This window comes from Danio aesculapii, chromosome 3, assembly GCF_903798145.1.
Source record: "Danio aesculapii chromosome 3, fDanAes4.1, whole genome shotgun sequence".
In the NCBI taxonomy this organism is placed as follows: domain Eukaryota; kingdom Metazoa; phylum Chordata; class Actinopteri; order Cypriniformes; family Danionidae; genus Danio; species Danio aesculapii.
The window spans coordinates 50098775-50124969 of NC_079437.1; the positions used below are offsets into that span (position 1 = coordinate 50098775).

The 26195-nt window shown below is 36.8% G+C and overlaps 1 protein-coding gene across 2 annotated transcripts; it reads left to right on the forward strand.

Moving 5' to 3' along the window:
• The first annotated feature begins 1435 nt into the window (after window positions 1-1435).
• Window positions 1436-22990, forward strand: gipc1 (GIPC PDZ domain containing family, member 1). 2 transcript variants are annotated; one of them, XM_056454188.1, is made up of 7 exons: window positions 1436-1599; window positions 5255-5671; window positions 7992-8177; window positions 9138-9318; window positions 9410-9516; window positions 16282-16363; window positions 16443-22990. In XM_056454188.1, exons 2-7 carry the CDS (start codon window positions 5372-5374, stop codon window positions 16592-16594), a joined length of 1008 nt encoding a protein of 335 aa, XP_056310163.1. In that variant the 5' UTR covers window positions 1436-1599; window positions 5255-5371; the 3' UTR covers window positions 16595-22990. The 2 variants fall into 2 exon arrangements, with proteins under 2 accessions (XP_056310163.1, XP_056310164.1); XM_056454189.1 differs by having other exon boundaries at window positions 5356-5671.
• The last annotated feature ends 3205 nt before the right edge of the window (window positions 22991-26195 follow it).

Below are 26195 nucleotides of genomic sequence, written 5' to 3' on the forward strand. Positions count from 1 at the left end.
TAATTTACTTCTTTTAAACCTAATTAAAATACATATTTTAATTATCCATTTTTTTTAACTACCACCCTAAATCAGAAAAATGTAGGAAGGTATAGAGAACACAAATAAAAAAAAGAAGGAAGTGATTTCTTAATTTACTTTGACTTGTGTTCCATTGCTGACAATTCAACAACATATTATTTAATGCGTTCCTCATGATTTTTTTTCAGGTTTAATTTTGTCCCATTCTTCCTTCCTTCAAAATGTGCCACACATTCTCTATTGGAGACTTGTCGGGACTGCAGGCAGGCCAGTCAAGTATCTGTACCTCTTCCTTCACAGCCAGGACTTTGTAATGTGTGCAGAATGTGGTTTTGCATTGTCTTGTTGAAATAAGCATGGATGTCCCAGTACCAACAATGACTGACTTGCCTACTGAATAAAAAAATACATGTTCTCCCAGTGTTCGTGTGGGTTTCCTCCGGGTGTTCCGTTTCCCCCACAAGTCCAAAGACATGCGGTATAGGTAAATTAAATAAGCTAAAATTGTCCGTAGTGTATGTGTGTGAATGGAAGTGTATGGGTGTTTCCCATACACTTGGTTGGGTTGCAGCTGGAAGGGCGTCCGCTGAGTAAAACATATGCTGGATAAGTTGGCGGTTCATTCCACTGTGGCGACCCCAGATTAATAAAAAGACTAAATCAAAAAGAAAATGAATAAATGAATGTGTTGATACAGCACATTTTAAATAAGCAGTTTAAACTAACAGCAAAAATCTTTTTTTTTTTTTTTTATCTAAACCAGTAGGTAAACTGAACATTAATCAAACTCTTAGTTATCTATAAATATCAAACAAAATTATCATTTATTTTCCTTTTAATTTTGTTTTAAAACTACTTTTGTATTGAATTTGTACAAATTTCTTACTATATGTAAAATAGTTATGTTGTCATCAAGGGGTTTGAAATGAGTGGGGGAGACACAAAATGGGGGAACATTTATATTGATTCAAATTCCATTTACTGCATTCACCTGTATTTAGGGACAATGGGGATACAAAATACAGTGAAAATAGTATGATTAAGCAAATTTAATTTCAAACTAATTGAAAATTGTACAAATTGTAAAAAAAAAAAAAAAAAAAAACTTATGAACTGTGTGCTGAACTATTTGTGATGTCATGCAGATAGTACAGCAGCAAAATTAATATGCAAGCAAATTATATAAAAATGTTGATCATTATTTTGTTAATTGTCTTTTATGCATAAAGAAAGAACTATTTTTTGCTTAATTTAGCTATTTTTTTTTTGTTAGAAAATGCAATATTTACATTCATAAAATGAGTTTCATCCATAACATTGTGAAGTTTATAACCTCTGTCTGTGCTGTAGGCGGCAGCAGCGGGTGCGCGCCTGTTTTAGCTGCGCTGTTGTTCAGTGTGTCAATAGAGGAAGAAGTGTGTGCTCTGTTGAGTGATGTGATGTCCGCCCTCATCACACACTCTACAACACTCCCTAAACTCCTGCATTAACACTCCTCAACAAGCATCCCCTGTAATGAACTTACTATAAGCTCGGCGTCCAGCGGTTCATGGTTTTCTCCTTGCCAGTGTTAGTTTGGTAAGTGTCGTGATGTCTACAGGATGCTAACGTGCTAACCTTAGCTTCAGTCTATGAATAGAAACATGCCAGGATGCTTTAACCCTTAAATTTTTATTTCACGAAAGCACTTTTTTCAATGGTGAGTTTAAGTGTTTGAGTTGAATTCATCTTGTAGTTAGGTTGTTGTTTACTAGTTCGAGGTTTGTTTAATGGATGACTAATGTAACGTTATGTAAATAAACAAGGCAGAGCCATAATTAGTTATTAGATGTATGGAAATTAGTGCATTGTTGCTACTTTATTGCCAAAAGCCACTTAAAATTCATTTTAAGGTTATATTAAATAGTGTTTGTTTTAGCTTGTATGTACTACTGTTTCTTTTGTGATTAATGCATGAAAAAAATATGACAGGGATCTCATATAAATGTAAACATATTGTTAATATATATGGATTCTTTATGGGATCAAAAAATAAATAAAAAATGTATGGACATTAATGCATAATTAAAAAAAAATCTTTGAAATAAATATATATATATATATATATATATATATATATATATATATATATATATATATATATATATATATATATATATATATTTTACTTTTTTTGCTTGTTAAATGATCCTTGCATTTGTTTGCATGAGGCCGGTGTGTAATAGATTTAGGCTATAATATCCTCTTATGTTGAAGCTTGTTTGTTGTGAATTGTACATTTTCAGATTACACTGTGGACTTTCCTTCTCAGAAGTGTGAGTTTATATTCTGCAACTAAGTTATAAACGTCTGTTTTTCTTGAAATTCTGACTTTATTTGCTTCTGAGTTTATAATCAATTCTGAGTTTATAGTTGTGCCTTTAGCACTTCTAAGAAAAATCATAATCTTGCATGATGTAAAGTAAATTCAAGGTTATGAGAACAAAGTGAATCACAAGGAATCAGCCAGACTTGGGCATTGAGGTAAAATTGGTTTTATATACACACATTTACACATTTCTGAAAAGTATTCTTTGCAAAATCTAAATAGTGAAATTGTATTAGCAGCCAATGACTATCAAAATACAACATTGTTTACAGTCAAATAAATAGTGCTAATGGTGCGTATGCCCTATTGAAATTGCTCCGTTTATTCTTCTTATTATTATTCGTCTTCTTTTCTAGATTGAATTGCATTTTTGAGGTTTTAAAATGCTCAAAAACTCATAAAACTTTGCACGTGGCCCAGAAGTGGCGAAAATTTATGTTTGTTATAGGTTTCGGAAGTGGGTGTGGCAAAATGACTTGACAGCGCTACCTATGCACTTTTAACAGAGTGGCCCCTAAGCTACGTTTCACACGCACACGAGCAATTCCATGCAAATGTCAACCTTGCCATGAAAAAAAGTTTTCGCCAAAATATCGAAACCGTTTCTGCGATTTTTTTTTTTTTTTTTTTTTTTTTTTTTTTTTTTTTTTTTTTTTTTTTTTTTTTTTTTTTTTTTTTTTTGTGTGAAGCATATATTTTACAGTACTTTAAAAATACTCAAAAATGTCTCTGTTAATGTTTTCAAACAATTATATTTGATTTACCAAAGACACAAAATTGCCAATTTCACATCGGTCAAATCCTTAACGAAGATTTTTCCTCGTAAATACAAAAAATGTCAAATAAAATAAAATCAACGATTTTTGTTTTATAGTGAGCCAACTCGTAATACTTTTGATTAGCATCAAAAATGTTGTATACTATAAACTCGGTAACGTTTTTGGTCATCCATAACGCATGTTTATTTTTCTCATTTAAAATACAAAACGTGTTTACAGATTGATATTGGTCTGCTCCCATAACACTGTGGTTAGTTGTTTTGAAAAATATATTCTTTCTTTCTCAATATATACGTATACTTTCTCTGTGAGTTTATGTTTTGAGTTTTTACCGCAAATGTCACATCCATCAAGCTGGAATTGCTCACATACGAAAATTGCCACACACATTAATAATGCCAAAACCTACAAAAAGGTCTTTTGGAGAGAATTCCAAAACCCAACAGGAAGTCAGATATTTTGTAAAAGTGCAGTTTTTGGCATTTCCGGGATTTGTAGAGATTTTTCCAGATCAACACCAAAATTGGTTATTATCATCTAAATGCCTTGCCGATGTTAAAATGCGACAATCTAGAGTCAAAGGGTGTGTCCGTGGTGGCCTTACAAACTATGATGCTTCGCCACGAAAGAGGTTGTTATAGAAGTTGTCATAACTCAGGCATTCATTGTTCGATCTGCCTCAAAATCCACATGTTTGATAACAGTCCTGACCTGAACACGTTTTCATGCCAATATCCAGTTACAATCATAGCACCACCTGCTGGAAACAGGAAATTATGTTTTACACTGTAACAAACTCCTCCTAGAAATTTTATCAGATTGAATCCAACTTTTGTCAGTGTAATCCAAAGGCCTTTGTGATGTGAAATTGTTAAGATCTACAGTTTTTGTTGAAGGGAGTGTCTATGGTGGACTAACAAAGTTAAGTGTTTTGCCATAGAGGAGAAAGTACCTATAACTCAATGTCCGATCTGTCTGAAAATTCATGTTCCAATATTGAGTCACTGTCATAGCACCATCTGCTGACAGAAGGAAGTTTGGCATAAATCTGTGTTTTTGTCAGGTTTTATATATTAGGTTAAATTATTATTGTCCACTGTTTTCTGTCATTCTAATTCCCTAAGTCATATGGGGCGTCAGCGTCAACGCTTCCCATTCTCTTTCAATGGGTGACGTCAGGCGTTGCCGAACTGCATTGTGGATCCGTCGGCACCGCTTCAGCGGCGTTGCTTGCTGCAGAATTTGGGAAATTCTCAACTTTTCAATTAAACGGAAGTGTCAGCCAATCAGATCCCTTTATGCAAATACCCCAGCTCAGACAGTAGCCAATCTCAGACTAATTTCATTGGCTGACACTGCTATGAGGATCAACCAATTTCAGACATGCCCTCGGTCAAGCGTTGATGCTGAAGCCCCATGTGAATGCATGGTAAGGCCACTAGGTGTCGGTGAGCCCGGGTGTGAGGTCCTTTTAATTTCTGCTTACAGCTTTAATGTTGTTTCGAAGTCATACTTGCAGATCGAATTTTAGACAGAATATTCAAAGAGCCATAGTAAACAATATATGAGCATGTCACAAGTTGTCACTGAACAAATGTGCGAATATAAAACCAGCTTTACCTCTGTGACTTGGGTTATAAGGGGGGACAAAAACATTTGCAGTTGTGAAATATAAGCTTGCATTTCTAAAAGGTTTCAAGTAATAATAAAAAGTTGCAATTATCTATTTCAAATGTCATTTTTAGTTTTTATATTGACACATTCAGGCGTCCTTCTTAATAATAAAATTTCAGAGTATTATTAGTATTATTTGCAAATTCTAAATAGGGAAATTATATTATCAGCCAATTACTCTCAAAGTACAACATTGTTCACAGTCAATTAAATAGTGCTAATGCTGTTATATATGTGCTGAATATTCAAACTGAATATTCAAGTTAGTGTAGTAAACAAGATACGGACCGTTAAAATGGACGAATGTGCGAATATAAAACTTTACCACAATATTTTTTTTATCTTATATCGAAAACAAGCTTGCATATTTTTAAAGCTTTTTCATCTAAGTTTGTTTCTGTTTGTATTATAGATCTGGAGATTTGAATGGGTTGAACTCCAGAGACTTTCTCCTTTGATTTGGGAACATAAAGAACAGTATTAAAGCTTGTGCACTCACCTTTTGCATTAAAGACAGCAGCGCCCAAAAATGCCACTTGGATTGGGACGCAGAAAGAAGGCGTCTCCGCTGGTGGAGAACGAGGAGGCTGAACCCATCCGGGCTGGACTAAATGTCTCAGGGTTGGATGGTCTGGATGGTGGCAGGGTTGGCCTGGGTGAAGGAGCCACCCATGAGGGTTTACCACCTCCACCCACCAGCTTGCGCCCACGGCTGATCTTCCACACACAGCTGGCTCATGGCAGCCCCACGGGACGCATCGAGGGTTTCAGTAACGTGCGTGAGCTTTATGCTAAGATAGGAGAGGCCTTTGGGATTCCTCCAACCGAGGTGAGGAGTGTTTATGTTTGTTTGCATTACAGTAATGGCCATAATTATTAGAACACTAGTATTTTTATGAGCTAAAAATGCTTAAAGTCAGTTATTTTTGCTGTAGTGTGTCAGGATTAAATTAGGGCTGCACGATATTGGAAAAATTTGCAATATTGCTGTTATGATTATTTTTATAATGCTATTTCTGTACAATATAACATTTCCTTAGATAAATATCCATTTATTTATTCATTTTTCTTTATTAATCAGGGGTCACCACAGCGGAATAAACCGCCAGCTTATCCAGCATATGTTTTTACGCAGCGGATGCCCTTCCAGCTGCAACCCATCACTGGGAAACACCCATAAACACTCATTCACACACATACACTACAGACAATTTAGCTTACCCAATTCACCTACAGCGCATGTCTTTGGACTTGTGGGGGAAACCGGAACACCCGGAGGAAACCCACGCAAACACAGGAAGAACAGCGCTACCCACGGCACCGCCTATAGAAAAATATATTTTAAAAATAGTTTTATTCGCTATTAGCATTTATTTAGGCTATAAGCCTGAAAGTATTCATATCCCTGGCAAATTCTGACTTAAAGTAACTTTTTTTTCTACCAGCAAGTGCTTTTTTTTTGACTGAAAATGAGTTTTCCCAAAGGATAAGGCGATGTTCAAGAGCCATCCTTGTGGAAAAAAATAAATATATATTATAAAATATATATAATTTACATTTGAATAAAAAAAGTAGAATGTCCAAAATTATGCATACCCTTTTCAATAATCAATAGAAAAACCTTTATTGGCTGTTACAGCAATCAAACTCTCCCGACTAGATTTCCAGGTCTCCATTGGTATTTTTGGCCATTCATCCCTAGCGATGAGCTCCAACTCTTTCATGTTGGAGGTTCTCCTTGCCATCAACCTGATATTTAGCTCCCTCCCTCAGATCAGGACTCTGGCTGGGCCACTGCAAAACGTTAATGTTTTTGTCTGCAAACTATTTTTTCAACAGTTTTGCTGTGTGTTTTGGGTTGTTGATTGCTGGTTCAATAAAAATTACTTTAAGTCAGAATTTGCCAAGCGTATGAATAATTTAGGGCTTGACTGTGTGTATAGTTTGACTGTATATATATATATAGGCAGATGGTTCACTGTTTTGTAGTTCTATCATAGTCTTTTAGCTTCTTTTTTTTAGCCTGTGATAGATCTAATTAGATCAAAATATGTTCTATGTCGGGGCGACGCAGGGGCGCAGTAGGTAGTGCTGTCGCCTCACAGCAAGAAGGTCGCTGGTTCGAGCCTCGGCTGGGTCAGTTGGCGTTTCTGTGTGGAGTTTGCATGTTCTTCCTGCGTTCGCGTGGGTTTCCTCCGGGTGCTCCGGTTTCCCCCACAGTCCAAAGACATGTGGTACAGGTGAATTGGATAGGCTAAATTGTCCAAAGTGTATGAGTGTGAGTGAGTGTGTATGGATGTTTCCCAGAGATGGGTTGTGGCTGGATGTGCATCCGCTGCGTAAAACAAATGCTGGATAAGTTGGCGGTTCATTCCGCTATGGTGACCACAGATTAATAAAGGGACTAAGCAACCAAGAAAATGAATGAATGAATGTTCATTGTTCAATGTCATGTTGAAACATTTAGACTTTAAAAGTCTATGAATGATTGAAATTTTCTGCAGATATTCTCATACCCATTCAATGTGCAGTTTCATCTTCTGCCATTAATATTTTCAAGTTTGTTCTGAGGCACTCTCTGCTCTACCTGGGCCGGTTTAGCCAACAGCATAAAAACAACTACTGGTAGGCGGGTTTAAAAATAGTGAGGCCCCATCTGATTGGTCAAAGTAGGATAAACAACCTATGCACAGAACACACACATACTTGGCCAATAAAATGATTTTGGCTTATCACATCTCTCTGTGATATGCATAATGCAAATATTCGTCCAATAATGATTACTTTTCAATATATTGTGCAGCCCTATAGGAAATAGCAGTTTACATTTCCTATTGCAAATATTAATTTTGCTATTATTTGTAATAATTCAGTGAGTTTGCATGTATAATCCACAAGGAATCTGACCGCATCCTCTGCTCCACATAGAGATCTGATCTCAGCCTCATAAGGGGGAAAAAATAGAACAAACCGAGACAGATTCATTTTTACAGAGAATTTTGGAAGCATTTCCAAGACACTAAGAAACCTGTGTTAAAACTATTTTTAGCTGATGATTAGAGTATACTAGAGTTGTAATAAATTTGGCCAACCCTGTATAAGAGCAAGCCTTGTTGAACAGCCGACTAAATGCCTACATTTGTTCTCAGGTGATGTTTTGCACACTGAACACTCACAAAGTGGATATGGACAAGCTTTTGGGTGGTCAGATCGGACTGGAGGACTTTATATTCGCTCATGTGAAAGGCCAGAGGAAAGAGGTGGAGGTCTTTAAAGGAGAGGATGCACTGGGGCTCACCATCACTGATAATGGAGCTGGCTATGCTTTTATTAAGGTGAGAAGAATGATCGGAGCTTTCAGAAAGAATGCATTATAAAAGGTCAACGGGGAATAGTATAATTGTCTAATGTTCAAAAGATTTCTGTTCCATAGCTGTTGTTTATTTGGAGTTCATAGAGACTCAAAGAAAGTGTTTCAAAGTTTCCACACAAATACAGTATAGCCTGTTAGAATTACCTTGGCAAATGTTTTTGATAATAGTAGTAATAATAATAGTTCTGGCCTTTTGGACGCGGAAGTATGGTTGCAGGCTTTGTTTTCGAATGCTTATTAAACAGATAATTTACCTACAAAAATCATTCAAATTAAGATAAAAATGATATCAAATGAAATCAGTTATAAAATGATAATCACCAAAACAATACATGAAGTGGTCAAAAAATTATGTGTCCGACCACTAATGTTCTTCTGGCTTACTGCCGTTCCATTTTCCATGCCTTTATGATATTCACATTCAAATTGAACACAAAAAATAAAGCCAAATGCCAAAAAATATTGTTTAATCTAAATAAAATACACTTTTAAAAATGTCTACAACAATAATAATAATAAATGTTTCTTTTGTTTATTAGAGTAATGATACAATTTTTTTTACATTTTACTCATAGGAGTAAATTACACTTAAAATTACATTATTACTGTACTGTACTTTTATTTATTGCATTTTTTTTCCAATAAATGCAATCTTGGTAAGCATTAGAGACTTACAGTGTAGTTATTTGCTGGCAATTCAGCAAAAATGTTTTAGTTAAACCGTTATAAAACCTAAAATTATAATTTTATAATGTTTTTTTAATAATCACATTAGATTAAAACTGTATTTTTCCTGCATATTTTTTCTTTCTTTTTCTTAAAATAATACAATCCCCTCTTAAACATTTATCCTCAACTTGACCACTCATATCTCCTGGTGTGTCTGCTGCAGTCATCTGAAAACCATCTGTTTCTTATGCAGAGAATAAGAGAAGGCAGCATTATTCATCAGATTCAAGTTATCAATGTGGGTGACATGATCGAGTCAATCAACGGGCAGATACTCATTGGCTGTCGCCATTATGAGGTTGCCAAAATGCTGAAGGAGCTGCCTAAAGGGAAAACGTTTTTCCTGAAGATGGTGGAACCCTTGAAGGCATTTGGTAAGTGTTTGTTCCAGTATCCTGTTGGTGAAGTTTACTTCTGCGGAGAATTTGATATGATTATTTTGTAATACATTTTTTTTTTTTTCAGACATGATCAGTCAGCGATCAGGAAGCAGGTCTGGCTCTGCACAGTTAGGAACGGGCAGAGGAACTCTGCGTCTGAGGTCAAAAGGACCAGCCACTGTAGAGGAGCTAGTAAGATTGAATGAACTGATTAACACCGTTTTAGTTTAAATTACAATATGATGCACACTACAATATGTTTTACAGTGCATAAAAGTGGATTGTAGTGTATTTCAAGGACAGAGGTCTGATAGAAGTAGTCATTGAAATGACAGCTGCTTTCTATATAAATTGTGGCAAATATGAATTTAAAAAGTATCATTTAAAAAGTATGTGAGCAATATGGTGAGAATTGTGTTGTGAGGTATAAAAACATTGTTGCAACATAATAGAAAAACTGGAAATATCAGGGAATGTAGAATTTGAGGCTAGAAAATTTTCAGAATTTGCATTGACATTAGTGGTTTCCATCCACCTAAAAATGGTTGATGGAAACGCCAAGATGCACATAAATGTTGAAAATGCGCATAAAAAAATATGCGCATAACTGAGTAGGATAAACTTTTTATTCGATAAGAAAAGATGCACATACACTGCGATGGAAACACTTAATAAAAAGTCATGTGATTTTGTAATAAGACATCTTATGAAGATAAAAATGTGTGTGAATGGACAGGCTGAGCACATTGTAAAACATCTGAAGTGTTGTTTTGATCATTCTAAAATGCCGTAACCATTTCAGTATTAATGTTATTATGTTATTAAGGATCTCAGAATTAAGAGTGTTTGTGGTCCACGTCTGACACCTTCAAACGCCACTGTGTGTAATTGCGTGTCGGCATTGTCTTCTGAGGCGCAAGTTATTTATTAAATAAAGAAAAGATTGACGCAGCTTCTCCTACTGAAGCAAATTCCCTTTTTTACAGTTGCTATTTGGCGACAGTTAATCAGGAAGTGACTCATTGAATGGAAACGCTGCTTAATTGGCTTGTCTTTTATGCAATGTTCCAGTTTTGCGTTTAAAGTTGATTCACATTTTTGGATGAAAACATAGCTATTGATGTCAAAGATTTTTAAAGAAAAAAATTAGGCATGCTTACTTCTATGTATTTTTTTCTTAAATCCTAAAAGAAATTTAGAAAAATTGGAAATGATTCAGCTATACCATAACTCTATACATCAAGATTATGGATTGGTTTAAAGCTTTAATAATTTCTTGATGTTTTCAAAACTACAATTTTAACAAAAGCAGCAACGCGTCATCTGTGTTGTGCTATTCAGCTATACACATTTATCCTGCTATAACATATGTGGACCACAAAACCAGTCTTAGGTCCTGTTTACACTAATACATTTTAGTTTTAAAATGAAAACGATCTATGTCCACACTGGCATTTTTGAAAAGATCTCAGTCCACACTACACCACTGAAAACGCACATCACGTGACCACACACACACTCTGGCATGTACTGCAGCATATGCAGATGTCTGAGCTCCAGGCAGTCAGCGAGTGCTTTGAGCACACCTCCCCAGGTGAGAGCATTGCACATCGGACAGTTCATCAAGGATTTTCCGCTGGGTCTCATCTCACTATAGTTGTTAAATGTGATATTTAATTAATCTTGTCTCTGCTTAATGACTCTTCGGTCCTGAATCTATTACTTGTTCTCAGGTAACGTGTTTTGCCTGAGGGCAGATAAGTTAATATATTAATTCATGTAACCAACACTGATTCTGTATATTTGACTGATTGAATGCCTTTATTTACTGTGTTGTATAAACATAGTTTATGTTATACTTTAATAATGATATGAAGATGAAGGACATATAAATATGAAGTTACAGGACGCCTTAACATTGTTCGTGTCTGTTAAGCTGTTAATACCAAAATGAAAATAGGCAGTTCCTTATAGCATATTTTCATTTTATTGTTAAGAAACAACGTAGCCAGGGTGATGTGAATGACGTTATAAAGCACACTATTCCATTTGAAGATTTACCTGACGTGTCTTCGGGAGTTTGTTTTCCATATCAAACTTGCTAATATTCCATATTCATATTCCATGAAGACCTACTCTAAATGCAAACTTATTTTTTGTTTATCTTTGTTTATGCGCCTAATTTACAAATTTAGGGCTTTTAAAAAGGCAGATTTTCAATCAGTTGTCGGCCAAATATTGTCCTATCATAACAAAATAAATTGAAAGCTTTTTTATTCAACTTTCAAATTATATATGAATATTAATTGGATTATCCAAGATGGCGCCGATGACGATGGCAGCCTCCGTGTCGTACTCTGCAGTAGTGTTTGTGTTTTTGTTAGTTTGTCCTGTCTCGAGTCATATTCCTACAATTAGTTTCACCAGAGACGAATTGTTGGACATTCGGGCACATACACCACTGAATATTTTTCCATACCTGGATTTATCTGATGTTCTGTTGGACATTGTAGTCGGCGGAGCCGCGGTGCTACTCAAACGCTTTCAAGCGCGCAGACGAGGAAAGCGTGCAGGCGCGCTGGTGAAACTCAGACAGCGCGGATTTTGGACTGTGCTGCCTAGCATCCATCTAGCAAATCTCCGCTCTCTACCCAACAAAATAGACGAACTCATTCTGCTCTCTCAGACAAACAGGGATTTTCTGCATTCAGCTGCTCTGTGTTTCACGGAAACCTGGCTGAACTACACCATACCGGACAACGCGCTTCACCTACCGGGCTATCAGCTGTTCAGAGCGGATCGCGACGAAGAATCAACGCGGAAATCACGCTGTGGCCGGACGTGCTTTTACATCAATGAAAGGTGGTGTACAGATGTAACAGTTTTAAAGAAGATGTGCTGTCCAGATCTCGAAGCACTGTTTATTAACTGTAAGCCTTTTTACTCCCCGCGCGAGTTCTGCTCGTTCATCCTCGTCAGTGTTTACATTCCTCCGCTCGCACACGCAAGCCTGGCGATACAGAAACTAGCTGATCAGATCACGGTGATCGAGCAACAACACCCGGACTCTGTTTTAATCATTCTCGGGGACTTTAACAAAGCAAAACTGTCCCGTGAACTGCCAAAATATAGACAGCATGTTACATGTCCCACAAGAGACAGAAATATACTGGATCACTGTTGTACTACAATAAAGGATGCATACCGCTCCATCCAATGAGCAGCTTTGGGACACTCTGACCATTGTTTGATTCATCTCATTCCAACCTACAGGCAGAAACTGAAAACAGCCAAACCTGTATTAAGATCTGTAAAAGGATGGACTAACGAAACAGAGCAGGATCTACAACCCTGTTTCGACCTCACTGACTGGAGTCTTTTTGAAGCTGCTGCAAATGATCTGGATGAACTCACAGAGACTGTAACATCTTATATCAGTTTCTGTGAAGACGTGTGCATTCCTACCAGGACTCAACTCACATACAACAATGACAAACCATGGTTCACTGTAAAACTCAGACAGCTACGTCAGGCCAAGGAGGTTGCTTACAGGAATGGGGATAGGGCCTTGTATAAGCAGGTCAAATACACACTGGAAAAGGAGATCAGAGCCGCAAAAAGGAACTATTCTGAGAAACTAAGGAGTCAGTTCTCTTCCAGCGACTCAGCATCTGTGTGGAAAAGTCTGAAACACATCACAAACTACAAGACACCATCCCCCAGCACTGTAGACAATGAACGACTTGCAAACGACCTGAATGAGTTTTACTGCCGGTTTGAGAAAACCCACGACACCCACTCTGAACTGCTCTTCACGCCACCATTAACACCTCCACCACCCCCGCCTCCCTCATACCTGCCCTACAGTTTAACGAAGATGAGGTGCCCCAGGTCTTCCGGAAACAGAAGAGGAAAAAAGCACCAGGCCCAGATTTTATAACACCAGCCTGTTTAAAATCCTGTGCTGACCAACTGGCCCCCATCTTCACCCTGATCTTCAACAGATCACTGGAGCTGTGTGAAGTGCCCTCCTGCCTCAAACGCTCTACCATCATCCCCATCCCAAAGAAACCCAAACTTAAAGGACTAAATGACTACAGACCGGTGGCACTAACATCTGTGGTCATGAAGTCCTTTGAAAAAGTGATGCTGGCCCACCTGAAGGACAACACTGAACCCTCACTGGACTTTCTTCAGTTTGCCTACAGAGCAAACAGGTCTGTGGGTGATGCAGTAAATATGGGACTGCATTATGCTCTGCAACACCTAGACAGACCAGGGACCTATGTGAGGATCTTGTTTGTTGACTTCAGCTTGGCGTTTAACACTATCATCCCAAAACTTCTCCTGCCCAAATTAACTCAGCTCTCTGTGCCCACCTCTGTCTGTCAGTGGATCAACAGCTTCCTAACGGACAGGCAGCAGCTGGTGAAGCTGGGAAAATTCTCATCTAGTATCCGCACAATCAGCACTGGCGCCCCCCAGGGGTGTGTCCTCTCCCCACTGCTTTTCTCCCTGTACACGAATGACTGCACTTTAAAAGACTCCTCTGTGAAGCTCTTGAAGTTTGCAGACGACACTACACTTATCGGCCTCATTCAGGACGGTGACGAGTCTGCTTTCAGACAGGAGGTTAAGGAGTTGGCTGTCTGGTGCAGTCACAACAACCTGGAGCTCAACACGCTCAAAACAGTGGAGATGATAGTGGACTTCAGGAGAAACCCCCCTGCTCTCCCCCCACTGAGCATCATGGACAGCATTGTGGCAGCAGTGGAGTCATTCAGGTTCCTGCGCACCACCATCTCTCAGGACCTGAAGTGGGACACTCACATTGACTCCATTGTCAAAAAAGCTCAACAGAGGCTGTACTTTCTTCATCAGCTGAGGAAGTTTAACCTCCCAAAGGAGCTGCTGAAACAGTTCTACACCTCCATCATTGAATCAGTCATCTGCACATCAATAACTGTCTGGTTTAGCTCAGCTACTAAATACGACCTCCAAAGACTACGTCGAATAGTTCGGACTGCTGAGCGAATCACTGGTACAACCCTTCCTACTCCCCAAGAACTGTACTTATCCAGAGCGAGCAGAAGGGCTGCCAAAATCACTCTGGACCCCTCACACCCAAGCACACTGCCTCTTTGAACTTTTACCTTCTGGTCGACGCTACAGAGCACTGCGCACCAGAACAGCCCGACACAGAAACAGTTTCTTCCCTCAGGCAATCCATCTCATGAACACTTGATGATAATAATTGCGAAACCAACATCATTACTTGCTATACACTTTTATACACAAATACACTTATTTAACAACACACTTTACATGCCAATTTGCACATAACAGCTGCACATATAACATTGTATATAGTAATAAACATGTACATACACTTGTCAATCTGTATATTTGCACTCACTACTTACTTCTATTTTTTTTAAATATATTTATTATCTGTTTTTTGTCCTGTCTCTGTAATGCTGTTGCACTGTAGAAGCTCTGTCACGAAAACAAATTCCTAGTATGTGTGAACATACCTGGCAATAAAGCTCTTTCTGATTTCTGATTCTGATTCTAATATCATAAAATGAACCCTTATGACTGATTTTGTGGGTTTTTGTTTTATTTTTCCTGGGTCACATATCAGTAGTAAACTAATGCCAAGTTCAGACTGCATGATTTTCAAAATAATCGTGTCACAGATGTTTTCACACAGCATGACTATCTGGGCTAGTGTTTCGTTGCTGCTTTGTTTACACTGCAAGATGGATCGGCGACAGGGAGTTTGACACTGCATGACTTTACAATTGGAAGAATCGCCGACAACTTTGTCCAAACTACATCTCACAACCGAAAACACGTAGTATATTTTTTGTTATTAACTACATAATGAGAAAGAAGTCTTTAATGGGGTAAAAATGCACATATTTGCTCACCTGGGTTTGATGGGAATTAGCAATTTCTCCTCAACTTTATTCTTTTTCTACCCGTTTGTGATATTGCTCAATGACATGTCAAACAGACATGGATGCTCCCACCAAATATACACTAGTTTTTCCTCAGTTTCTTGTGTCCAAATAAACCAAAAATGAGCGCTTTTAACTTTTCCCCCAACCTCCCGCTGGCCTGCAGGTATGCATGCTAGTGAATGCTGCTCCCTCATTGGCTGTAGGCGATCGCCAATGTTATTTTCAGTCAAAACTCATTTCACACAGCATGACTTGAATCGCCGACATCTCCAGATATTTAGCATGCCAAATATCTCCCAGGCATCGGCGAATCATCGGCGATACTCTCATATCGAGTCCTTGATAGTTTATACTGTGTGATTGTTACTCGCGTGAACGAGCACCGATTTACCTGTGATTTCAGGCGTTTGTCAGCGATTACTCAAAACCTGTTCGCGAGACAGAATTGGAGCTAAAATCATGCAGTCTGAACTCGGCATAAACACTACAATTGGGTTTTAGAATTTTAAAATGTTAATTTTCTCCATTGGGATGATAAGTTATTGTTTAAAATTAAAGACAGAACTTTTATGACATGGGTATCAAACTCAGTTTCTGGAGGGCCACAGCTTTGCACAGTTTAGTTCCAACTGTAATTAAACACACCTGATCAAACTAATTGAGTGGTTTAGGCTTGTTTGAAGTGTTGAAGCAGGGTTGGAACTAAACTCTGCAGGGCTGCAGGCCTCCACGAATCGAGTTTGACACCCCTGTGTTATGAGCTCTGAGGTTGTTAATTGCTTGTATGTGGTACTTTTAAAAAATCACAAAGGAGAAGAAATAATAATAATAATAATAATAATAATAATAATAATAATAATAAAAATCAATTGGTGAAAAATACTTCTACAACATACAGCTGTAAAAGTGAGTACATTGCACAGGTCAGACCAGCCATAAATTTCATTTAAGCAAGAGAATGTATAATATTCATTCATTCTTTGTGTTTCAGCCATCAGCTTTTGAAGAAAAAGCCATTGAGAAAGTTGATGATCTGCTGGAGAGCTACATGGGCATCAGAGACAGTGAACTTGGTATGTTTCCATGCATATTCTTGTTTTTGTATGTTTGTTTTTTTTAATAGCCTATCTAACTCCTCACATTTCTTCACAGCTGCGACAATGGTGGAGCTCGGCAAGGACAAAAAGAACCCAGATGAGTTTGCTGAAGCTTTGGACGAGACTCTGGGCGATTTTGCTTTTCCAGATGAGTTTGTGTTTGATGTGTGGGGTGCCATAGGCGACGCAAAGGTCGGTCGCGTGTAACGCTAGAAAACACTACTTTAGGAACACTATCAAATTCATTTTTTTTTAGTTTTGGGAGCATACGCTGGGATGCTTTTAGGAACGCTGGAAACACTTATATATAGGTCTTTAACTCCACTTAAAAAAACAAAAAAATAGAGTTCAGATTTGACTAGGTTGAGCCTAATCACGTAAATGAAATGTCTTATTTGGTAGAATATTAAATCTTAGTTCACCTAAAAATGAAAATTCTGTTATTAATAACTCACCCTGATGTCATTTCAATCCCCTGAGATCTTTTTTCATCTTTAAAAGCATAAATTAAGATATTTTAGATGAAATCTGAGAGCTCCCTTATCCTCTGTGGATAGAAAGGTTCATGGTTTGTTCAGTAAAGGCACTCTAGGTAAAGAAAGTGAGCATATTTAATCTAAAATATCTTATGTTGTGTTCTGAAGATGAATGATGTCTCTAGATGTCTCTGGATTGGTGTTAGTAAAAAAAATAACAAGATATTCTTTTTTGGGTGGACTAATCTTTTAAAACAAAGGGATATTTCCCCCCAAAAATGAAAATTCCGCCATTTACTTATCCTCAGGTTGATCCAATCCTACTTCTTTTTATTCTGCTGAGCACAAAGCAAGATATTTTGAAGAATGTCAGTAACCAAACAGATATTGCCACCCATTTACAGCCATTTACATTTACTATGGCAGTAAAAGAATGGCAAGATCAGTTTGGTTGCTGATATCCTCCAAAGATTTGTGTTCAACAGAACAAAGAAATTGATAAAGGATGGAATAACCTTAGGGGGAGTAAATTATGGCAGAATTGTCATATTTGGACGAACTATGGCTTAAGAAAAGATGCTTAAACATTACATTTTGAGTTGTTTACTCCAGGGACCATCATTGGTTTCTCTGTGAGGTCACTCTGTTACATACTGTGACTTTTTTTTTTTCATTGCACTGTGTTGCCCGTCGCTGTATAAATTGCACGGTATGGCACAGAACACACAGTGCAGAGATCGAAGCAATGCACTGTATTAACCTGCGGTGTGGATCTGACCCTGTCTCAAGGCAGAATAATGGACCATTTTGTCTTATCTCCACTATAATGATTCCCTAAAGCATGTGCTGTCTTATTTACTCTTGTTCTCTCTTTTACGAAGGATTTCAAGTGGCTTTGAAGTTGTTGCTATGAACTGTTGACCTCTAGTGCTTTACATTTCCAGTTCTGTGGCTTAGCTCTTATTTTAAAGGAGTAAAAGGAAACAAACAGAAATAGGTTTTAATTTCAGTAGTGTGGTAAACTACCACTCAATGCCAAACGGAAGTATTTTTTTTTGCATTCTCTGCATTTGCACGCATCATGAAGTATTCCACATAGTATTACATCCGTTACAGTATTTATCCTTTTAAGGATTGATGGAAGAAATATGAAGGAATTAAAAGCGGGGCTGGGTAATATTAGGCCTGGTCAATTAATCGAATTGAGAAATGCAGCGATTGTCATGCACATCTTGTCAGGAAAGCATGGTGTAATCATTAGTAAAATCTCAGACGAAGGTCAGAAGGCGCTCTCATGGAAACTCCAAATATCCATGAAGAAGAAATCCCCATAGTGTCGATTCATAGAAATGTACACTAAGTATCACTTACGGACCCTGAGTATGCGTCGATACCGCTGCCACATTTGTACAGTGCTCCCAGGACAAAAGTCATTCAACCGCACTAGTCAAGCTAATCTTTTGCACTGCGTACATGTGTAGTAATCAGAAGATAAAGGCAAAACATTTCATAGCTAAGATTTCGTTTTTTTTTACGTTTTTGTATGTTACAAACTTACGCACTAAACAAGTAACGTTATTGATGATAATACAGTCACTTATTGCATTGACCATAAGGCAAACTAGCACCAACTCACACTAAATACTAGGCTTATGCTAGTTTTGTTGAATAAAATTAGCAAACAATGTAAATGAAATATGACAACAAGACGTTGCGGTGCCGGAAAGTTGTATTATTGTCAGCTAAGTAAATTAACGGCTAGTTTTTGAAGTAACTTATAAGGGTGCCTGATAACATAACAGTGTCTGCGCCTCAATGTGCATACCTTCCACCATGAATTGTTGAATATTACAAATGTTATATACCATTTAGATCAGAGAAAGGTGGATATGCACATTAGGACGCAGGGGTATCAATGGTTCACACGAATCGTTCTTAATGGAGATTTATTCACAAATGAATCGCTCCCTTTATTAAAATTAAAAGTGAAAGCGGGAGAGGGGGTGTGTTTCAGGACACGGATTAGGTCAAATTTTAAAGGGAGGTAGGATAATATATTGCATGCACACAAACATACTCTGTCGGCAATGGTCGCTTATCCATCATTGCAGAAAAGTGATAAAATGATTTACTTTCATAATTAAAAAAAATAAAAAATTGCGTACTGACCACAGTGAAAACACCTGATCATATATATTGTTTACATATCTATGGCTCCGGATGGCCAGTCCTCCACTGCACCTTCGTCCCACATTCATTTCAAAGGAGCGCTACCCTGAACTAAAATGGTGGCTCCTTCCATTAGACACATTCCTGACACATTCCTTCCAATAGACAACAATAGTGTAGGCGACATCTAATGTAAATATCTACGGTGTTGCATCATAAACAAGATTTCGCAGCTTTCATTAATTTAGTGTAACAAATAAATACACTAATACTGAATCATGTCACATAAGAATTTATTTCAAACACTCGACTTAAGTACTGAAGAGGTAGCTTCAGATAAAACCATTTTGCATGTCATTTTGTGGTCATTTCACATTAGCATTTACTACACAGAGCCATAGTTTTCTCAGAAGAGACACAAAAAGCTGTCACAGAATGATTTTCTCAAATGATTAAATCAAATCTGATACTAAAAACTATTTTTGTGTAGCTTATCAGTGAATTATGACTTGTTAACGCTGCTCTATATGAAAGCATGAGGTATAGGTGTACTAGAGTCGAACTTTTCTGACAAGATGTACATGAATATCACTTTCGATTAATCTCCCAGACTTAGGTGTTATATATATGTTACACATACAAACATATTAACGTGTCATATTAACCAATAAGAATCAAGTTATGCTGTCCACATGGTTTTTACCTCAATATATGTTAATCATTTTGATACATATACTCAATATATCAATACATGGTTTGTTTTTTAAACAATTAAAGGGATAGTTCACCCAAAACTGAAAATTGTAATCATTTACTCACTCTTCACTTGTCAAAAATCTGTTTGAGTTTCTTTTTTTTTAGTCGAAAACCAAGGAAGATAGTTTTAAGCAGGGCTGCACGGTATTGAAAAAATGGAACATTGCAATTTTTTTTTATCCTGAGATATTAATACAATTTCACCACAGTGACAGTATTTATGGGAAGAATTGATCATTTTAGACTGGGATGATTAAGATTAATCTACAAGCATAGATAAATTCAATAAAGGGAAAGATACAAATGAAATAAACAGCATTTTATTTATTTATTACAGTATTCATATATACAGTAATTGAATAATCAAATGTAAATTTATACTGCATAGTCTTTGTTTTATAAATAATTCAATAAAAATTTATTACAAACGAAAAATAAACTCCTCACGAATAAACGAATAAACTCCTCACGCAGTCTCAGGCCTCAAAAAACTTTAGCAAAATGATAAATTATAATCCAGACTCAACTTTGCATATATTCGCGGTGTGACTATTGTGAATGATCACATTGCAATATTATTGCTGAAATATTTATCAGCCCTAGTTTGAAGTCGTTGAAATCTTTACCCATTGACTTACATTGTATTTGTTTATCTTACTATTAAAAATTCAGTGGTTGCTGGATTGTAATGTTCTTCGAAATATCTTCTTTTATGCTTCACAGAAAAAAAGAAACTCAAACAGGTTTAAAATCACTTAGGGGGTAAATAGTGTGCAAGTTTTAATTTTTGGGTGAACTAACCCTTACATAAGCTTTTAAAGTGACATGGTTATTCTAAAGCAAAACAGATGAGAGAAAAAATGCACTGCTTTTATGGTTGCTTGCAAACTTTTTGCAATAGAAATACTTTGACGTCAATGCTTTTGCAAGCAGACAAACTTTCATAGGGAACACACACAGTACATTTGAGGATCAAAGGTAAAGTATTGACATTTAATTTGACCTCATATTTTAATGATCACTATATTAAATCTTTGTGACTTATGAATCAGTTTACAACATTGCCTCATATTTTTTTTTTACTGCCAGCAACAATACATTATGAAAATACGATGTGTACATATCGCCCAGCCCTGCTTATAAGTGAATATTTAAAGCACTGGTGTAGGTATTGGGTCATGTTTGTATGTGGTGGTGATTTGAGTGTATATAGTGGTGATGTGTTTACAGAAATGACACTACAGGTAGGGAACATTCCCAACATACTGACAATAGTTCTGCAAACATGACCAAACACAGACGTCATAGACTGAGCACATGGTGAGTTATGAATTTAATGGAACTCAGACATGATTACTCTTTAACCAGCAGTTCAACACTGTCCTCCTTCACAACAGAGCATGTTTGAAATGTTAAGTATTGGTCGTGTTATGGTTAAAACTTCGAACGTAATAGTTCTTTTTTTATTATTGATTATTTTTCCAGCATCATTTCTTATCAGGGATATAAGTTAATGTTTAAATGCCCCTGAGAAAAAAAAATTATAAAAAGGTAAAATAAAAAAAGGAACATAGGCTCATTCTGAAAATGTAGCCCTATATACATATTTCTGGAGATCGCAAATTATTTAGCCAGAGGAACGTATGGCTACATTTCATCTTTAAAATTAATGCTATGGGGTGGTATGACGGCTTTCCCTTTATCGCCTCTGTATGGACGGCTTTTCTGCTGTTACCAGTTTGCCCAGTAGCTTGCCACGTACGTCGGCGGACTTGAGATGCAGAGTGGAGTTGACCGTGACAATGGGGTTCGGAACAGTTCCAGAAAGCAGGTAAAATAAAAACAAAATGCAAAAAATAAAATAAACAAGTATATAACAGTGTGAAAATGTGGTAAAATCTGAAAATGTGGTGGTAACCCGGCTGCCGCGAGGGCTTTTTTTTTTAGAGACCGAGGACCTATTGAAATTGCTCCATTTATTCATCTTTTCAAAAATAAATTACATTTTTTATAGTCTAAACATGCATGAAAACTCACGAAACTGCACACGCACCAAAAGTGATTGTAGGTTTCGGAAGTGAGTGTTGCAAAATGGCTCAACAGTGCCACCTGTGCACATTTGATGGAGTAACCCTGGAGCTACATTTCACGCACATGTGCGAATATTGGCACACACATCAGATATGCCAATACCTACAGGAAATCAGATATTCCTAACTAATAATTGTGAAGAGTTTTCTCCGAAGGGCATGTCCATGGCGGCTTCGCAAATTTTGATGTTTTGCCATAAAACAGGAAGTTGTTATACAGTAACTCAGGCATGCATTGTCTGATCTGCCTCAAAATCCACCTGTTTGATAAGAGTCCTGACCTGAACACGTTCACATGCCAATATCCAGTTACAGTTACAGCACCACCTACTGGCAACAGGAAATGTCATGTTATACAGTGTAACACTCCTCCTACAAATTTTATTTGTTTTCGTCAATTGGCGTGTCCGTGGCGGACTGACCAATTAATTCTGGATTGCTTTTGAAAACACTGCGGTTGGGTTTCAGGTAGTGGGTGGTCGGGTTAATCTGTGCTTTTTAAAACACTATCGGTTAAGGTTAGGGAAGGAGGAGGGTGGGCCAGTCGATCGGTCAGTTAGTTAGTCAGTCGACAGCGGCCTCTGGTGGATTCAGGTGAAAAAAGCAGACACGAATGGCACTTGCGAGGGAAATTTGAGATCTCAAAAAGCATACACAGCGCCCTGTGGCGGATTCATGAAAACAAAATTGCAAAGAAACATAGCTCCTGGAACGTATTTGGTGCTCTTCAGAAATGTATATAGGGATACGTAAACAGAATGAGCTTGGGTTGAAAAAGAAGTGGTGAAATGTTTTGTTCTTACTTTATACGTGCTACAAAGATATCAGTGTAGCATGAACGTATTTTCCTTGTGGTTGATTTACTTTGGACACTTTTTCAGTCTACGGTTTTTGAACATATTTCGACAAAACATTTTTAAGAATGAATAGTTTACACTGGTGTAATGGTTTTGATGGATTCATGTTTCATGTTACACTGTCTCAGACTACCTTCAAATGCAATAATATGTTATGTCTGTTTTGTAATGTTTCTTCATTGACAAATGCTATTGCACCAAATTGTTATTGGTTAGACTTGTTTCTCGTCAACAGTATTAAAATGAACAAAACTATTTGTGTGATGTTTTTGTTTTCATGTTCTGGAAAGTGAGAATGGTTGTTCATTGAAACATTGGCTTCGTTTTGCTTGGCTGAACAACCTCACCAAGGGCATGTTTCCATTTGGAAGGTTTGCGTTACTGCATGAGGTGAATGAGTGCACTGAACATAAAATACAAGAGTTTAGTACAGTATTCTTGTGTTAGCGCTGTAAGAAACACATGTATTGTCCTTTCTGCAAACCTGTGCCATTTGTGCGTTTTTTTATACTTGTTGCTCATCAAACAAGCAGGAAAATGGATCTTTGTCTGCTTCCAAGTGAACATCAAGACAAAGACAGGACTTTGTCACTATAGGGGACTCATAAATAAAATGTTGCAGAGAAACCGACTGTAATGGGTTATATGCACAGCTAGTTTTTTTTCAGGCAACGGTAAACTTCCTGTGAAAGGTTAATGTGACTAATTTCAATTTTATAAGGCTCCTTTTACAGCACCGAAATTGTGATGAAATTAAGATAAATTCAGTTAAATAAACATAAGCATTCATTTAGTTGTTAAAGTGTAAAACATGATGAAAGACTGTGTAAACCCTAGCGATGTCAGTAGCAGGAAACTCCATTGGAAATACTGGGGTAAAATAAATGTTGATATTTTAAAGGCATGGCAGGGAAAAATGGAATTTAATGCACTGCTTCTTTTCCGGTCTGAAACCCAGGCACTGAAGATAACTGATTTTTAAAGAAAATAGATCTTAAACATGGCGATTTTGTAATGGAAAGCCAGTTCACTGGAAGTCCTTGTGCGTATTCCCCATAGAAATAAGACATTTTTTCAAATGAAATCTACAAATCGCAAATTATTTAAATAATTATGAGCAGCCAAATTGCTTCAGCTCTGCATCGCTTTACAAATGCTTCCTAAAGAAGTTGTTAAGTATATAAAAGAGCATTACTCTACATCTAAAGCCTTTACCTCAAAATTTTTTAAGCCATTGCTTAGATTACAGTATTTAAAATACTCTGACTCTTCCACGAGAAATGTGTGTGTTTACTCAGAACATGACATAGCACTAAGTGCTATTCCACGTATTTTGCTTTATTTTGTTGTGTCATTGTTTTTGGTGTTCTTTTGACTCATTAATGCATTTCCAGAGTTCACATCACACGTGTAGCGAGCATATTTATCAGCACACACCTTGTCTTTTTTCTTTGGTTTATTTTAAAGTGACGTGGTTACAATGTAACTTCATTTAACTACAGAGAAATAATAATTAATTACATTGACTTACTATCTGCTTGTTAAGTGGTGACCTATGAAATACTGTTTCCGGGTCCAAGTCACTATTTGTTTGAATTGAGAAAATATTTGTTTATGACCACTATTTTTAAACATATCACAGATTAAAGTAAAGTTTATATAAAATCATGGTGTACACAACAGTCTCTGGACTTGCTGCATCATATATATCAATGTTTTAACAAATTATAAGAAATTATTCACTTTCTGGCCATCGGATATTAGGCATGGTTACATATATATATTGCGATCGTGATTTTTAAAAGTAATACAGTGCTTTGTAAATGTTTATTATTACCATTTGTTGAGTCTTCCCATACAATTTGATAGAGCGATTGGACCCAGAAGCCACTTTGTGTGATGTCACACTTAACAAGTCGATATGCTTGGGGTTAGAATGTGGGTTATGTTAAGGGTTAGTTACAAGTATGCGTAATTCATTGTAATTACTATAGTATGTAGCATACGTCACCTTAAAATTAAAGTGTTACCCTTTTTAATCTTTTTGTCTAAAAATGGTTGTGTGAATGCTAGGTGAGTAAATATGATTTTTTTTTTTCGTCTTTATTTTTAGGACAAAAAACAAGAGAACCAAAAACTAAAAAAGGGAAAACTCTTAAGATGCATTTTTGTCAATCTATTCACATCTGTTCATGGTGTCTAGAACTGTTTGAACTTGTAAGGATAGATTCTAACCTGCAGTAAAACAACCAAAACTCTGATAAGATCTGAAGAGGATAACATCAGGGACCTGCTAATTTCTGCCAATCACTGACTTCTCAAATTAAAACAAACTGACAAATCAATTATTCTTTATACATAAAGCATTTCATTGAGTTGCCTGTTTAAAGAATATCATTCTACGGTTATATCATCTGACTAAGAGTCAGACTGGCGAGGTGGTATCTGTTAGCATGTGTATTTGGCCAAAACAAGACGGTATATAATAAACAATTCAATAAAAGAATGGGTGGTTTAAAATATAGTCAAAAATCAAATTTTGTTGATTGTTGATGAATGTGATCCATTCCAAATTAGAAACACGGTGTAATTTTAACAATTGCCTAAAATTGGAGTCAGATGGAAACAATTTAAATAAATTGTAATAAAGTAATTATTTTCAGAAGGGCTTGCACACAATTGACCTTCAAATATCCCATTGGATTCCACTGTTCTGAACTGGTCTGATGGGTGGACCTTATAAACCTGTCCACTTTCAATCAGTTCCAGAGATTCTTAGAAATGCATCCAATCACATTTTTATTAAAGTGTAAAATCCCACAAAATACCACCTGCTGTTATGGGATGTGTAAAGAGAAAGCACACTACTGAATCTACCAAAACACAGCAATTGGAATTAAAACCAGAGTTGCCATCCAAATCCTTTTAATTGGGTTGCTTTCCCAATCACCCGCAAGCTTTGTAATACAGTGGATATAATAAGTCAACACACAACTGTTAAAATGCAACGTTTCTGAGTTGTAAAAAAACAAACTACAATAAATAATTTTCGGAAAAAAATGGAACAGAAATCTTTTTTTGGGTCAGAAAACTAAAAATAAAATTCAAATAATATGGTTGCATAAGTGTGCACACCCTCTTATAACTGGGGATATGGCTGTGTTCAGAATTAAACGATCACGTTCCATCTAATTTTTATTAGGAGTCTGTACACACATCATCATTTAAAGGGCTTTTGATTAACGCAAAAGAAAGTTCAGTTCAGTTAAATTCAATTCATGTTTATTTCTATAGCACGTTTACAATGTATATTGTGTCAAAGCCGCTTAACATAGAAGTTCTAGTAAAGTCCAGATTTCAGAGTTGAAATTCAGTTTAGTTAAGTTCAGCTTGGATTAAATTTCACTGCTGAAATTCCTAACGCTGAAGAACAAATCCATTGATGTGCAGCTCCACAAGT

What these genes read in the sequence shown, in the direction of transcription:
- gipc1 (XM_056454188.1), top strand. Translation starts at nt 5,372, where the DNA reads ATGCCACTTGGATTGGGACGCAGAAAGAAGGCGTCTCCGCTGGTGGAG. An exon ending in CTGGCTATGCTTTTATTAAG is followed by an intron (nt 8,178 to 9,137) that starts GTGAGAAGAATG and finishes TTTCTTATGCAG; the next exon opens with AGAATAAGAGAAGGCAGCAT. An exon ending in CATCAGAGACAGTGAACTTG is followed by an intron (nt 16,364 to 16,442) that starts GTATGTTTCCAT and finishes ATTTCTTCACAG; the next exon opens with CTGCGACAATGGTGGAGCTC.